General features: G+C 39.5%; 1 protein-coding gene across 1 annotated transcript in view; it reads left to right on the top strand.

The window, feature by feature from the left end:
- The window catches only part of LOC143731046 (ryanodine receptor 3), a 260828-nt gene that overhangs the window by 97298 nt on the left and 148937 nt on the right, over positions 1-14593 (top strand). The window contains exons 28-37 of the mRNA XM_077221685.1: positions 989-1163; positions 2903-3111; positions 5744-5943; positions 6589-6655; positions 7564-7724; positions 8320-8485; positions 8610-8696; positions 10463-10689; positions 12048-12501; positions 13567-13902. Coding sequence (XP_077077800.1) covers positions 989-1163; positions 2903-3111; positions 5744-5943; positions 6589-6655; positions 7564-7724; positions 8320-8485; positions 8610-8696; positions 10463-10689; positions 12048-12501; positions 13567-13902 — 2082 coding nt within the window. The remainder of the gene's footprint in view (positions 1-988; positions 1164-2902; positions 3112-5743; positions 5944-6588; positions 6656-7563; positions 7725-8319; positions 8486-8609; positions 8697-10462; positions 10690-12047; positions 12502-13566; positions 13903-14593) is intronic.

Below are 14593 nucleotides of genomic sequence, written 5' to 3' on the forward strand. Positions count from 1 at the left end.
CTCAGGCTAACGGTTTCTGGTCTCTCAGACTAACGGTTTCTGGTCTCTCAGACTAACGGTTTCTGATCTCTCAGTTTAACGGTTTCTGGTCTCAGACTAACGGTTTCTGGTCTCTCAGGCTAACGGTTTCTGGTCTCTCAGACTAATGGTTTCTGGTCTCTCAGACTAATGGTTTCTGGTCTCTCAGACTAACGGTTTCTGGTCTCTCAGACTAACGGTTTCTGGTCTCTCAGACTAACGGTTTCTGGTCACTCAGACTAACGGTTTCTGATCTCTCAGTTTAACGGTTTCTGGTCTATCAGACTAACGGTTTCTGGTCTCTCAGACTAACGGTTTCTGATCTCTCAGTTTAACGGTTTCTGGTCTCAGACTAACGGTTTCTGGTCTCTCAGGCTAACGGTTTCTGGTCTCTCAGACTAACGGTTTCTGATCTCTCAGTTTAACGGTTTCTGGTCTATCAGACTAACGGTTTCTGGTCTCTCAGGCTAACGGTTTCTGGTCTCTCAGACTAATGGTTTCTGGTCTCTCAGACTAACGGTTTCTGGTCTCTCAGACTAACGGTTTCTGGTCTCTCAGACTAACGGTTTCTGGTCTCTCAGACTAACGGTTTCTGGTCTCTCAGATTAACGGTTTCTGGTCTCAGACTAACGGTTTCTGATCTCTCAGCTAACGGTTTCTGGTCTCTCAGGCTAACGGTTTCTGGTCTCTCAGACTAACGGTTTCTGGTCTCTCAGACTAACGGTTTCTGGTCTCTCAGACTAACGGTTTCTGGTCTCTCAGACTAACGGTTTCTGGTCTCAGATTAACGGTTTCTGGTCTCAGACTAACGGTTTCTGATCTCTCAGCTAACGGTTTCTGGTCTCTCAGGCTAACGGTTTCTGGTCTCTCAGACTAACGGTTTCTGGTCTCTCAGATTAACGGTTTCTGGTCTCTCTTTCAGACTAACGGTTTCTGGTCTCTCAGATTAACGGTTTCTGGTCTCTTACAGGGTCATCGGCTCCACATGGGGAGTCGTCTCTTCGGCCGCTGCTGGCACTCGGGGGACGTCGTGGGTTGTATGATCAACATGGAGGACAAATCCATGATCTTCACCCTGAACGGAGAAATCCTGATCACCAACAAGGGTTCTGAGCTGTGTTTCGCCGACTTTGACATTGAGGACGGTTAGAGAGAACATAATCTCTAGCCGCTTTTCCACTGTCGGGCAAGCCGGGGCTTTCTCCGGGCAGGGCCAATGGCCTCGAACCTTGTGCACCGAGCCCTAAAACACACTGCGATTACACCGTCAGACCGCAGGGCTTCACTAAAACACACCTCTTTGGAACAACATCACACAAACCCATCATTTCACCAACAAATGGTTCACCAACAAAAGTTTTATCAGAAAACAAATCAGAAAGAAATCACTGGAAACTAGCGAGATCACAAAACAAATATGATAAAAGCGTCAGTTTGTTGACATTTTTGTTGTTTACGTAAACATTTAAAGCCAAAGCATCGATGTTTTACACTTATAAGTGATACATTAACCATAATAAACTAATTTATATCAAGATTGCACATTAGTCACACAGAAATAAAGTGGTATTATTATTTTTTTTGAGCTTTATTTTTTTGAGCTTTATTTTGTGGAGCTAAATATGATATCAGACAGTCCGGTATAAAGAGACGAGACGCACTGCCAGATAAAATAAAAACATTGTGATAGCCTATATAATTTGTCTGATTTCTTCAAATGGTTATATTTACCATGTTTACTATGGTAATGGTTAGTGCGCATAGTCTTTTGCATTGTGTATAAATATTTCTGCCTTATACGGTGATCAGAACCCACATCGGATCACAAACAGAAGGTATTCGAACACTCGCTGCTGTCTGAAAGTTGAGCTAAAATGATGTTAAAAGTCTTTAATGCTAATGTTAGCTGGTGTATACAATCATCCGGCTCTGTTCGTAACCACTACCCTAGCCCGAGCTGACCCGTTTTGGACTAAGGTATTTGGCGGCCCAAAAAGCCATGCAAATGACAGCGGAAATGCGGCTTCTGATTTTATTTCAATGCCTTAAAGGAGTAGTTCACTTTAAAATGAAAATTAGCCCATGATTTACTCACCCACAAGCCGTCCTAGGTGTATAAGACATTCTTCTTTCAGACTAATACAGTCGGAGTTATATTAATAAACACCCTGACGCTTCCAAGCTTTATAATTGTAGTGAATTGCAACCATCAATTTGAAGCACAAAAAAGTGCATCCATCCATCAAAAAAGTGCTCCACACTGCTCTGGGGGGTTAATAAAGGCCTTCTGAAACAAAGTGAAGCATTTGTGTAGGAAAAATATTAATATTTAACATGCTAGAAAAAAAGTAAAATTCTTGCTTCTGGCCAAATAAACATACTCAGGCTACTTACACCTGAAGCGCAACTTACACAACTTATGACATCAGAAGTATCGTAGTGCGTCATGCGTAGCGTAAATATCAGCAGTGCGTCGCATTACTCGCATAAGTTGCGCTTTAGACTTAAGACGAATCCGTATGTTCATTTGGCCGGAAGCTAGTCATTTTACTTTATACATTTTAAAATATGGATATTTTTCTTACACAAACGCATGGCTTTGCTTCAGAAGGCCTTTATTAACCCCCGTAGCACTTTTATCATGAGTAGATTATTTTGAGCTTCAATCTGATGGTTCGCAGTGGTTGAAATTCACCGCCATTATAAAGCTTGAAGCGTCAGGATGTTTATTAATATAACTCTGATTGTATTCGTCTGAAAGAAGAAAGTCATGTACCTAGGATGGCTTGTGGGAGAGTAAATCAGGGGCTAATTTTTATTTTAAAGTGAACTACTCCTTTAAAGACCCCTGAACGCAAAACTTTCCGCTTCTCTTCTCTCTTAGGTTTCATCCCGGTCTGTAGTTTAGGTCTTTCTCAGGTGGGCCGCATGAATCTTGGGAAGGACGCCAGCACGTTTAAGTACTACACCATGTGTGGCCTGCAGGAGGGCTTCGAACCGTTCGCCGTCAACATGAACCGTGAGGTCACCATGTGGTTCAGCAAACGCCTGCCCACCTTCTTCAATGTGCCGAAAGACCATCAACACATCACGGTGAGGATGAGCTTCATTCTGCTGATCGATTCGGTGACTCTTGGATCCCACTGGTTAAACGCTATAAATGGACCTTTAGCTCATCCTTCCCTCGGGTTATTTTGACCAAAAACTCTCTTTTTTTATTTTTTTTATTTGAGTGTTTATCAGAGGGGTCCAAGACCCCAGGACTTTTGTCGCACTTGAACAACGAGTACACAAAAAAAATTATTTAATGGATTCGAGGAGTTTTTTAGGTTGAAATTTTAAAAAGGAACAAATCCTTCCCTAGCGGGTCAAGCCGCCATCCAGCCGCACCAATGTTTTTTGACCAATTTTCAAAACCGCACCGCCCGCCATCCGCTGATCGTAGAAAGGATACGGATGTACTTTGCATATGTAGGTAACAATATTTAACAATGTATATATTTCTTTCATTTGATTGGTTCAACCGCCACCCGGTTTTTGTAACGTCATCCGCCCGATCCGCGGTTTATCCCCGGAGTCCGGGGCTGTAACCGCCAACTGCGCATCTCTATTATGCATGAAATTGTAAGTTATTTTGAATTTAAGTTTAAGAATGTGAGGAATGTGCTTAAATTGCTATTTATTTATTATTTATTGATAAAATCTAGTAATTTTAAAAGGTCAATAAATAAAAAATTCCCAAAAATTGAATTAAAAAATAGAACAAATATTATCAAAATGAAATAAAATAATCTTTGTGGACAAAAAAAAAAAAGTAATATTTTAGGGCTTCAGGTCATTTTGACTAGCGAAGTAAAGATTTGTTACAAAGTGCGAGGGAAGAATGAAGGTTAAATCGAAATATTCCTGAAACATTCCTCTAGGATCTCACAGGGTCATTTGTGTTGATTCTGATCGAAATGTTCCAGAACGTTTTCTTTCTATACTGGTATTGCATGTGCAGCATTTTAATCTCGTCATGTTTGAACATATCTTTTTTTCGTTGGCTTCTAATACATTGTAATGTCTTGTTTTGTTCTTCTCTGTTTCCTTTTATCTGTTATCTTATGGTCTTTTCATTTTGTACTGTACAGCACTTTGGTCAGCCTTCTTGCTGTCATTAATCAAATGTGAGCATGGACCACAAACATTGGTCAATTTTAAGATTAAAGCTCCAGTCGGCAAGTCTGGCAGATTGAGTGGACTTAGGCAAAATTTTGAATGTTTACAACTCTCATGCCCCTCCCCCACTATCAACGAATACCCTCCCACCGAGTTCGTGGCTTCGTGCTCGTCAGTGCCTGTGCACCAGATTTTCTGTGAACGCGCCCGTCAAATCAGCATCCATCAACACCATGAAGTATTTTGTTATTGTTGTTTTGTCATTTTGGAGTAGATTGTTACGAAATGGATTACCCACCAATTAAACGTAAATAAACACCATCGTCTGTCTGAAACGCTATTATTGCTGTATGTGGCAGACATGGTCATTGTACATTTTTCTACTGCTTATAACGTTATATCAGAGCTAGTAAGATAGCACATACAATAACAGTAGCTTTACTACTGTTCTTACTCTCGTAAGAAAGATAGAGTAGCAATGATTCTTCCAAAAAGCCGAACTTTATCCCTTCATCTGGACATGTTTATCCACCTAACGTTACATTCACACGGATTTCAGTGCAAACAAACAAACCTGCCCAACAAGTGCTAACGTTAGCTATCCATACCAACACATTTGGGCAAACATACTTAGATTACTAACATAACACTAAGAAATAAAGTAACTGGTTGATAAAGCACAATTACCTGTCGAGAAGAAATGTTGCAAGCTCTGCATCCAGCTTGATCCCAATTAAATCACGTAAATCTCTCCACCTTTCAAATGCTGATCCTATGTTGATCCTGTTTTTATTAAGGGCACGGTCACTTTCTTTCTTTACTTCTTTATTTTCAGCAGGTGTTCTCTTTTCCTGTGTTGTTTTTGACCTCCTAGCTCTTGAGGTTCCATCACTCTTCGTTACTACGCGAACTTCAGGCGTGTGCATGTGATTGTAACGTGCGCGAGGGGTGGCGTGTGCACCACCTGTGATTGACAGTCAGATCTCACACCCCCCTGCGGTGATTGGACCCGATGATCCGGGACGGGTGGATTTTTCCAAAACAAATAACACGCTCCAGGTGGAGTTAGAAGCTCCGTTTTTTTTCTAAAACCACTTTATTTATGTTGTTCTGTCGGATTATACTTGTCGATTTCACTGAATATGATCAAAAAAATGTTGCCGACGGCAGCTTTAAGCTGAATAAATAAGCTTTCCATTGATGTATGGTTTGTTAGGATAGGACAATAGTTGGCCGAGATACAACTATTTAAAAATGTGGAATCTGAGGGTGCCAAAAAATCGAAACATTGAGAAAACCGCCTTTAAAGTTGTCGTTTTACGCTCGCGATTTTGCTGCATTCACTCACAAAAATATATATTTTTATATATTTACGGTTGGATATGTACAAAATATCTTCATGGAACATGATCTTTACTTAATATCCTAATGATTTTTGGCATAATTTTGACCCATATAATGTATTGTTGGCTATTGCCACAAATATACCCGTGCGACTCGTGACTGGTTTTGTGATCCAGGGTCACACATATGCTTTAGAAATAAACTAAACTGATGTTTGCAGGTCACCAGAATCGACGGGACCGTCGACAGCCCGCCCTGCCTGAAAGTCAGCCATAAGATGTTTGGGAGCCAGAACATCAGCGCTGAGATGGTGTTCTGCAGACTGAGCATGCCTGTGGAGTTTCACTCCAGCTTCAGGAGCGCATCTCACGTCAGTGTGAACGGCCTGTACGAGGAGGAGCCGCTCAAGGTCAAACACAGGTCAGAGATGGGGCGTGACGGTCAGGACATTTCCCCACCGGTTAATCAACGTGTGACACTTTTAAATCACTCATTTAAAAGCAAAACTAAAATGCGCATATCTGCACGGGTGTTCATAATGGTACGGAGCAGAACGAGCGTTTTCAATTAATTCCTATAGATAGGAATTATGCGTTTGCTGTGTTCTGCTCGCTCCTTGCCGTGGACACACACTGTTATTAATGCCCGTTTTAGTTTCGCTTTCAAATTAGCGCCAATTCGGGGGCGGATTGCTTGAATCGTGAGTTCATTAGCCTATTATTCTTAATGAAAACAAAAAACAACAAAACAGTGCAATGACAAATTCACTTAAATAGGCGTTTTTACATTTCCAATGAATGTTTTAAGGTGTACTAAGCAAACTTTTCTGGCAAGTCCCGAAACGAACTTCGTTTTGGCCATATTTCGTTCAAAATTACAATTTTTTTTTAACAACAATGTTGTTATTTTTTTTTAAACATTTATTTTCTCTCAGTTTCAGTGATTCTAAACAGAAATGAATCCTCTTGCTGTCTATAATGATCTCTATCAGAGCTTCAGGGCTCCTGCTCATCTTTGTCTGTTGTATAGATAGTAAGTGTGTTTGTCCTGTGAACGTTTCTGAAGGCATCCGGTGAAGTCCATGAAACACTTGGATGAAGGCAGAAGATCGGACTATAGCAGCATAACCTCAGTGAGTTCAGCGCTGCACTTCTCCTGTCGTACGATTTATGGTTGTTACAAGAATAAAAAGCTCTTGATGTTTTGTTTAGGTTCTTTTATTTGGGTTTTTCATTTGTCATCACCAAGAAAAACAACGATAATAACTTTATGTAATGATAAATATAGCGATAACAATAATTATAAAAATGTGTATAACTGCTACAATAACTATAACAGTGATAAATGTAACCATAAATATAGCGATAACGATAATTATAAAAATTTGTATAACTGCAACAATAACTATAGCAATAACTCTAACAATGATAAATGTAACAATAAATATAGTGATTATGATAAATATAAAGTGTCTATAACTATAACAAAGCTTTAATAACTATAGCAATAACTCTAACAAAGATAAATGTAACAATAAATATAGCGATAACGATACCTATAAAATGTCTAACTGCAACGATAACTATAGCAATAACTCTAACAATGATAAATGTAACGATATATAGTGATAACGATAATTATAAAAATGTGTATAACTGCAACGATAACTATAATAAAAAACTATATTGATAAATATAACAATGATAAATGTAATGATAAATATAGAGATAACGAGAACTTTAAAAATGTGTATAACTAACAAAGCTATAACTATAGTGATAACTTTCACAAAACTATAATAAAAACTGTCATGATAAATAAAATGAACTGTAACTAACTATAACATAATTGCAGAAGTAGAAGGATTTTGATTGGCTGTCAGTGAAAGTGATTCCAGTGATCTTGTTTTGATATTGTTACAGTTCTGGTGAACTGATATTCTCATAGAGTTACAGCGATTGGTTGCAGTTCATGGTTACTCGTACGGCTTCGTTTCTCATCTGAAAGAGTGTGTATGACGTGTGTGTTGGTCTCCTGCAGTATTATCACTCGGTCCGGATATTCGCGGGTCAAGACCCGTCCTGTGTGTGGGTCGGCTGGGTCACTCCTGACTACCATTACTATAGCAACAACTTCAACCTCGGCAAGATCCGCACGGTGACCGTCACCCTCGGCGACGAGCGAGGCCGTGTCCACGAGAGGTGAGCGCTCGTCCTCACACAGTCAAACCAAACATTAGTCAAAAACCAGATATCATTTCTGATATTTTTTTACTAGTGTGTGCAGGACACTGTAGTTCATTTATTAAGTGAGGAGAGCAAAATAAAGTGACATATTATACCCAAAAATTCTCCATACAGTGACTACCTGTAACATTAAAACCAATTTGGGAGCAAAAATGATTGGGACACTTTGAGCTGATCATGTTTTGCTGAAGTGTTTTTTCTTTAATAACTAATGCACCTTTTTACACCACAGACTGAACAACATGAAGCATTGCTTGGTGATTGGTTGAGCTAAACTGGTATTATCTAATTAGGTAGTTAAATTTAACAGCTGACAGATATTCAACATAATTCATGTGTGAGAGTCTAACAGAAGGACGGACAAAACCAGTGAAATATCAACTGATTTAATAACTCTGAGTTCTGCTCATATTTTATTACCATTTTCTAAACTATAGCGTATAAACTGATAATGTGAGACATGTTGAAGGAGTCTGAATAAGTTTAGCTTTGACTGTATGTCGCCACGGGTCATGTGATGATGTGCTGATGTCACTGTGTCATGTGACAGCGTGAAGAGGAGTAACTGTTACATGGTTTGGGGGGGAGACGTCACGAGTGCCGCCCACTCGTCCAGCAGGAGTAACGTGGATTTAGAGATCGGATGCCTCATTGATTTGGCCACGGGTCTGTTAGCTTTCACAGTCAACGGCAAAGAGCTTGCGACCTCGTACCAGGTACCGTACCCTAACCCTAACCCTAACCCTAATCTAACCCTAACCCAGCTCAAGCATCGTCAGACTCATGACTTAAATATTAAATAAAGTAAATAAAGGTATAAAATGAGCATCTGTTGTGCAGGTGGAGCCAAGCGCAAAACTGTTTCCTGCGGTGTTTGTGCGGCCAACAAGCTCAAGTCTGTTCCAGTTTGAACTGGCCAAGATCAAGGTGCGTGGATCCTCATATTCCCATGACTTCATTCCAGCATATTAGTCATTTATGAGAGAAATGAACGGGATCTGCTCTCAAACGTTCTGCTCAAATGACGTGTTTTAGTAATTATATTCATATTTGGTCATTTTAACAGTAACTATAACAGTAATTCTAACAGTGACCATAACAGTAACTATATAACAGTAAGTATATAACAGTAACTATATATAACAGTAATTATACATAACAGTAACTATATAACAGTAACTATATATAACAGTAATTATACATAACAGTAACTATATAACAGTAACTATATAACAGTAACTATATATAACAGTAACTATAGCAGTAACTATATATAACAGTAAATATAAGAGTAACTATATATAACAGTAACTATATATAACAGTAACTATAACAGTAATTATAACAGTAACTATATAACAGTAACTATATAACAGTTATTATAACAGTAACTATATATAATAGTAAGTATATAACAGTAACTATATATAACAGTTACTATAACAGTAACTATATAACAGTAACTATATAACAGTAACTATATAACAGTAACTATATATAACAGTTACTATAACAGTAACTATATAACAGTAACTATAACAGTAATTATAACAGTAACTATATATAACAGTAAGTATATAACAGTAACTATATATAACAGTTACTATAACAGTAACTATATAATAGTAACTACAACAGTCACTATATAACAGTAACTATAACAGTAATTATAACAGTAAATACAGCAAGACCTATATAACAGTAACTATATAACAGTAACTATATAACAGTAACTATACATAACAGTAACTATAACAGCAACTGTATAACAGTCACTATATAACAGTAACTATAACAGTAATTATAACAGTAAATACAGCAAGACCTATATAACAGTAACTATATAACAGTAACTATACATAACAGTAACTATAACAGTAACTGTATAACAGTAACTATATATAACAGTAACTATAACAGTAACTGTATAACAGTAACTATACACAACAGTAACTATAACAGTAACTGTATAACAGTAACTATATAACAGTAACTATATAACAGTAACTATACATAACAGTAACTATAACAGTAACTGTATAACAGTAACTATATATAACAGTAACTATAACAGTAACTGTATAACAGTAACTATAACAGTAACTATAACAGTAACTATACACAACAGTAACTATAACAGTAACTATACACAGTAACTATATATAACAGTAACTATAACAGTAACTATATATAACAGTAACTATAACAGTAACTATATATAACAGTAACTATATATAACAGTAAATATAACAGTAACTATATATAACAGTAACTGTAACAGTAATTATAAGAGTAACTATACACAGTAACTATATAACAGTAACTATATATAACAGTAACTATATCAGTAATTATAAGAGTAACTATACACAGTAACTATATAACAGTAACTATAACAGTAACTATATCAGTAATTATAACAGTACCTATATCAGTAATTATAACAGTACCTATAACAGTAATTATAACAGTAACTATAACAGTAATTATAACAGTAACTATAACAGTAATTATAACAGTAACTATAATAGTAATTATAACATTAACTATAACAGTAACTACAGTATATATAACAGTAACTATATAACAATAACTATAACAGTAACTATAACTATAATGGTAACAGTAATGTTTACTATAGCAAAACTCTAATAATAACTGTAATGTGAGTTTGTATGACTTGTCTCCTCCAGAACGCAATGCCCATCTCATCCGCCATTTTTAAGAGTGAACACAAGAACCCGGTTCCTCAGTGTCCGCCGCGACTGGACGTCCAGACGATAAACTCAGTTCTGTGGAGCCGAATGCCCAACACCTTCCTGAAGGTGGAGACGACTCGAGTCAGCGAGAGGCACGGGTGGATGGTGCAGTGTGTGGAACCCCTGCAGATGCTGGCCGTACACATCCCAGAGGAGAACAGGTACACACACACACACACACACACACACACACACACACACACTCGAGTCAGCGAGAGGCACTGGTGGATGGTGCAGTGTGTGGAACCCCTGCAGATGCTGGCCGTACACATCCCAGAGGAGAACAGGTACACACACACACACACACACACACACGCACACACACACACACACACACACTCGAGTCAGCGAGAGGCACGGGTGGATGGTGCAGTGTGTGGAACTCCTGCAGATGCTGGCCGTACACATCCCAGAGGAGAACAGGTACACACACACACACACACACACACACACACACACACACACACACACACACACACACACACACACACACTCGAGTGTGGAACCCCTGCAGATGCTGGCCGTACACATTCCAGAGGAGAACCGGTGCGCACACACACACACACACACACACACACACACACACGAGTCAGCGAGAGGCCACGGGTGGATGTTGCAGTGTGTGGAACCCCTGCAGATGCTGGCCGTACACATCCCAGAGGAGAACCGGCACACACACACACACACACACACACACTCGAGTCAGCGAGAGGCCACGGGTGGATGTTGCAGTGTGTGGAACCCCTGCAGATGCTGCCGTACACATCCCAGAGAACCGGTACACACACACACACACACACACACACGAGTCAGCGAGAGGCCACGGGTGGATGTTGCAGTGTGTGGAACCCCTGCAGATGCTGGCCGTACACATCCCAGAGGAGAACCGGCACACACACACACACACACACACTCGAGTCAGCGAGAGGCACTGGTGGATGTTGCAGTGTGTGGAACCCCTGCAGATGCTGCTGTACACATTCCAGAGGAGAACCGGTGCACACACACACACACACACACACACACACACACAAGTCAGCGAGAGGCCACGGGTGGATGTTGCAGTGTGTGGAACCCCTGCAGATGCTGGCCGTACACATCCCAGAGGAGAACCGGCACACACACACACACACACACACTCGAGTCAGCGAGAGGCACTGGTGGATGTTGCAGTGTGTGGAACCCCTGCAGATGCTGCTGTACACATCCCAGAGGAGAACAGGTACACACACACACACACACACACACACACACACACACACACACACACACACGAGTCAGCGAGAGGCCATGGGTGGATGTTGCAGTGTGTGGAACCCCTGCAGATGCTGCCGTACAAATCCCTGAGGAGAACCGGTACACACACACACACACTTGAGTCAGCGAGAGGCACGGGTGGATGGTGCAGTGTGTGGAACCCCTGCAGATGCTGCCGTACACATCCCAGAGAACCGGTACACACACACACACACACACACACACACACACACACACACTCACTCTCACTCATGTATTGCAGGTGTGTGGACATCATGGAGCTGTCAGAGCAGGAGGATCTGCGTATGTTCCACTATCACACACTCCAGCTGTACTGCGCACTCTGCGCTCACGGTAACACACGTGTGTCTCACGCGCTCTGCAGCCACCTCGACCAATCACAGCTGCTCTACACCATCGACAGCCAATACCTGTCGGGCGTGCTGCGCGAGGGCTTCTACAGCGTCCTCATTAGCATTCACCTGGAGACGGCCCGAGCCGCGCGTCTCATGATGAGCCGCGAGTTCATCGTCCCCGTCACGCCCGAGACGCGCGGGATTCGACTGTTTCCCGACGCCTCCAAACGCCACCAGCCGCCGGGCGTCGGGCGCAGCGCCTCCCTCAAGCCCCGGCTCAACTTAACCCCACCCTGCTTCATCAGCGCCCGCCGTGAGCAGCACCTGCACAGCCCTGAGATCCCGCTCGATGTGCTCAAGGTACACACCCCTTTCAGATAGTAAACTTGGTACACTGTAACTTTAATTATAAGAGTAACTATAACGGTAACAATAATTATAACAGTAACTATAACAGTAATCATAACAGTAACTATTACAGTAACATAACATAACTGTAATTATAATAGTAACTATACCAGTAACTATAACAGTAACAGTAATTATAACAGTAACTATAACAGTAATCATAACTAATTATAATAGTAACTATAACAGTAACTATAACAATAACAGTAATTATAACAGTAACTATAACAATAACACTAATTATAACAGTAACTACAACAGTAATCATAACAGTAACTATTACAGTAATCATAACAGTAACTACAGTAATCATAACAGTAACTATTACAGTAATCATAACAGTAACTATTACAGTAACATAACATAACTGTAATTATAATAGTAACTATAACAGTAACAGTAATTATAACAGTAACTATAACAGTAATCATAACTAATTATAATAGTAATTATAACAGTAACTGTAACATTAACAGTAATTATAACAGTAACTATAACACTAACAGTTATTTTAACAGTAACTATTACAATAACAGTAATTATAACAGTAACTAGACCAAATACAGAAAGTATAGCAGTAACAGCTATTATAACAGTAACTATAACAGTAACTATAAAAAGTAATTGTAATTATAACAGTAACTATAAAAGTAATTATAACAGTAACTATAAAAAGTAACAGTAATTATAACAGTAACTATAACAGTAACATTAATTATAACAGTAACTATAACAGTAATCATAACAGAAATTAGCAATTACATTTGTAATCGTAGCGATTATTTGTACAGCCCCGAGATCCCGCTCGACGTGCTGAAGGTACAAAAACAGTGGCAGGTTTGCCATTAAAATATAAAAATCACACAATAAAAACAAAACACAAAAATAAAACTGCAAAAATACACAAAATAAAACAAAACAACAAAACTTTTTTTTGTTTATTTTCTCTGTACAGCGCTTTGGTCCACTTGGGTTGTTGTGAAGTGCTTTATGAATGCGGTGTGCTCTGCTGTTCAGGAGAAGGCGATCCTCATGCTGACGGAGGCGGTTCAGGGAGGAGGAGATCACATCCGGGATCCGGTGGGCGGCAGCGTGGAGTACCAGTTCGTTCCCATCCTTCGTCTCATCGGGACACTGCTCACCATGGGTGTCCTGAGCAGCCGAGACGTGCACAAGATCCTGATGCTCATCGAGCCCGACGTGTTCGGGGAGCGTCAGGAGGACGGGATGAAGGAGGGATTAACCGGAGCCGAGGAGAAGGCGGTCGAGGCCGGAGAAGAAGAGGCTCGAGATGGGAAAACACTCGTGAAGGGACTGTTGGAGAAGAAGCTTCCCGAGTCTGTCAAACGACAGGTGAGACCTTCAGACTTCAAACCTAAACTTATTCAGACTCCAGCATTTCTCACATTATCAGTTTATTCACTATAGTTTAGAAAATGATAATAAAATATGAGCAGAACTCAGAGTTATTAACTCAGTTGATATTTCACTGGTTTTGTCCGTCCTTCTGTTAGACTCTCACATGAATTAAGTTGAATATCTGTCAGCTGTTAAATTTAACTACACAATTAGATAATACCAGTTTAGCTCAACCAATCACCAAGCAATGCTTCATGTTGTTCAGTCTGTGGTGTAAAAAGGTGCATTAGTTATTAAAGAAAAAACACTTCAGCAAAACATGATCAGCTCAAAGTGTCCCAATCATTTTTTGGCCCCAAATTTGTATAAATGTTACTGGTAGTCACTGTATGAAGAATTTTTTGGTTTAATATGCAAAGTTTATTTTATTTTGCTCTCCTCACTTACATAAATGAACTATAGTGTCGTGTACCCACTAGTAAAGAAATTAGGACTGTGAATTGATTAATCGCATCCAAAATAAAAGTTTGTGTTTACATAGTATATGTGTGTGTACTGTGTATAATTATTTTGTATATATAAATACACACACATACATGTATATATTTAAGAAAAATGTGTTATTTATATGTATTTTTTTTTAATATGCATACGAAAAATACAAATTTATTTATTTATTTATTTT

This window comes from Siphateles boraxobius, unplaced genomic scaffold, assembly GCF_051911475.1.
Source record: "Siphateles boraxobius isolate OS27281-9 unplaced genomic scaffold, OSU_SipBor_1 85, whole genome shotgun sequence".
Classification (NCBI taxonomy): Eukaryota; Metazoa; Chordata; class Actinopteri; order Cypriniformes; family Leuciscidae; genus Siphateles; species Siphateles boraxobius.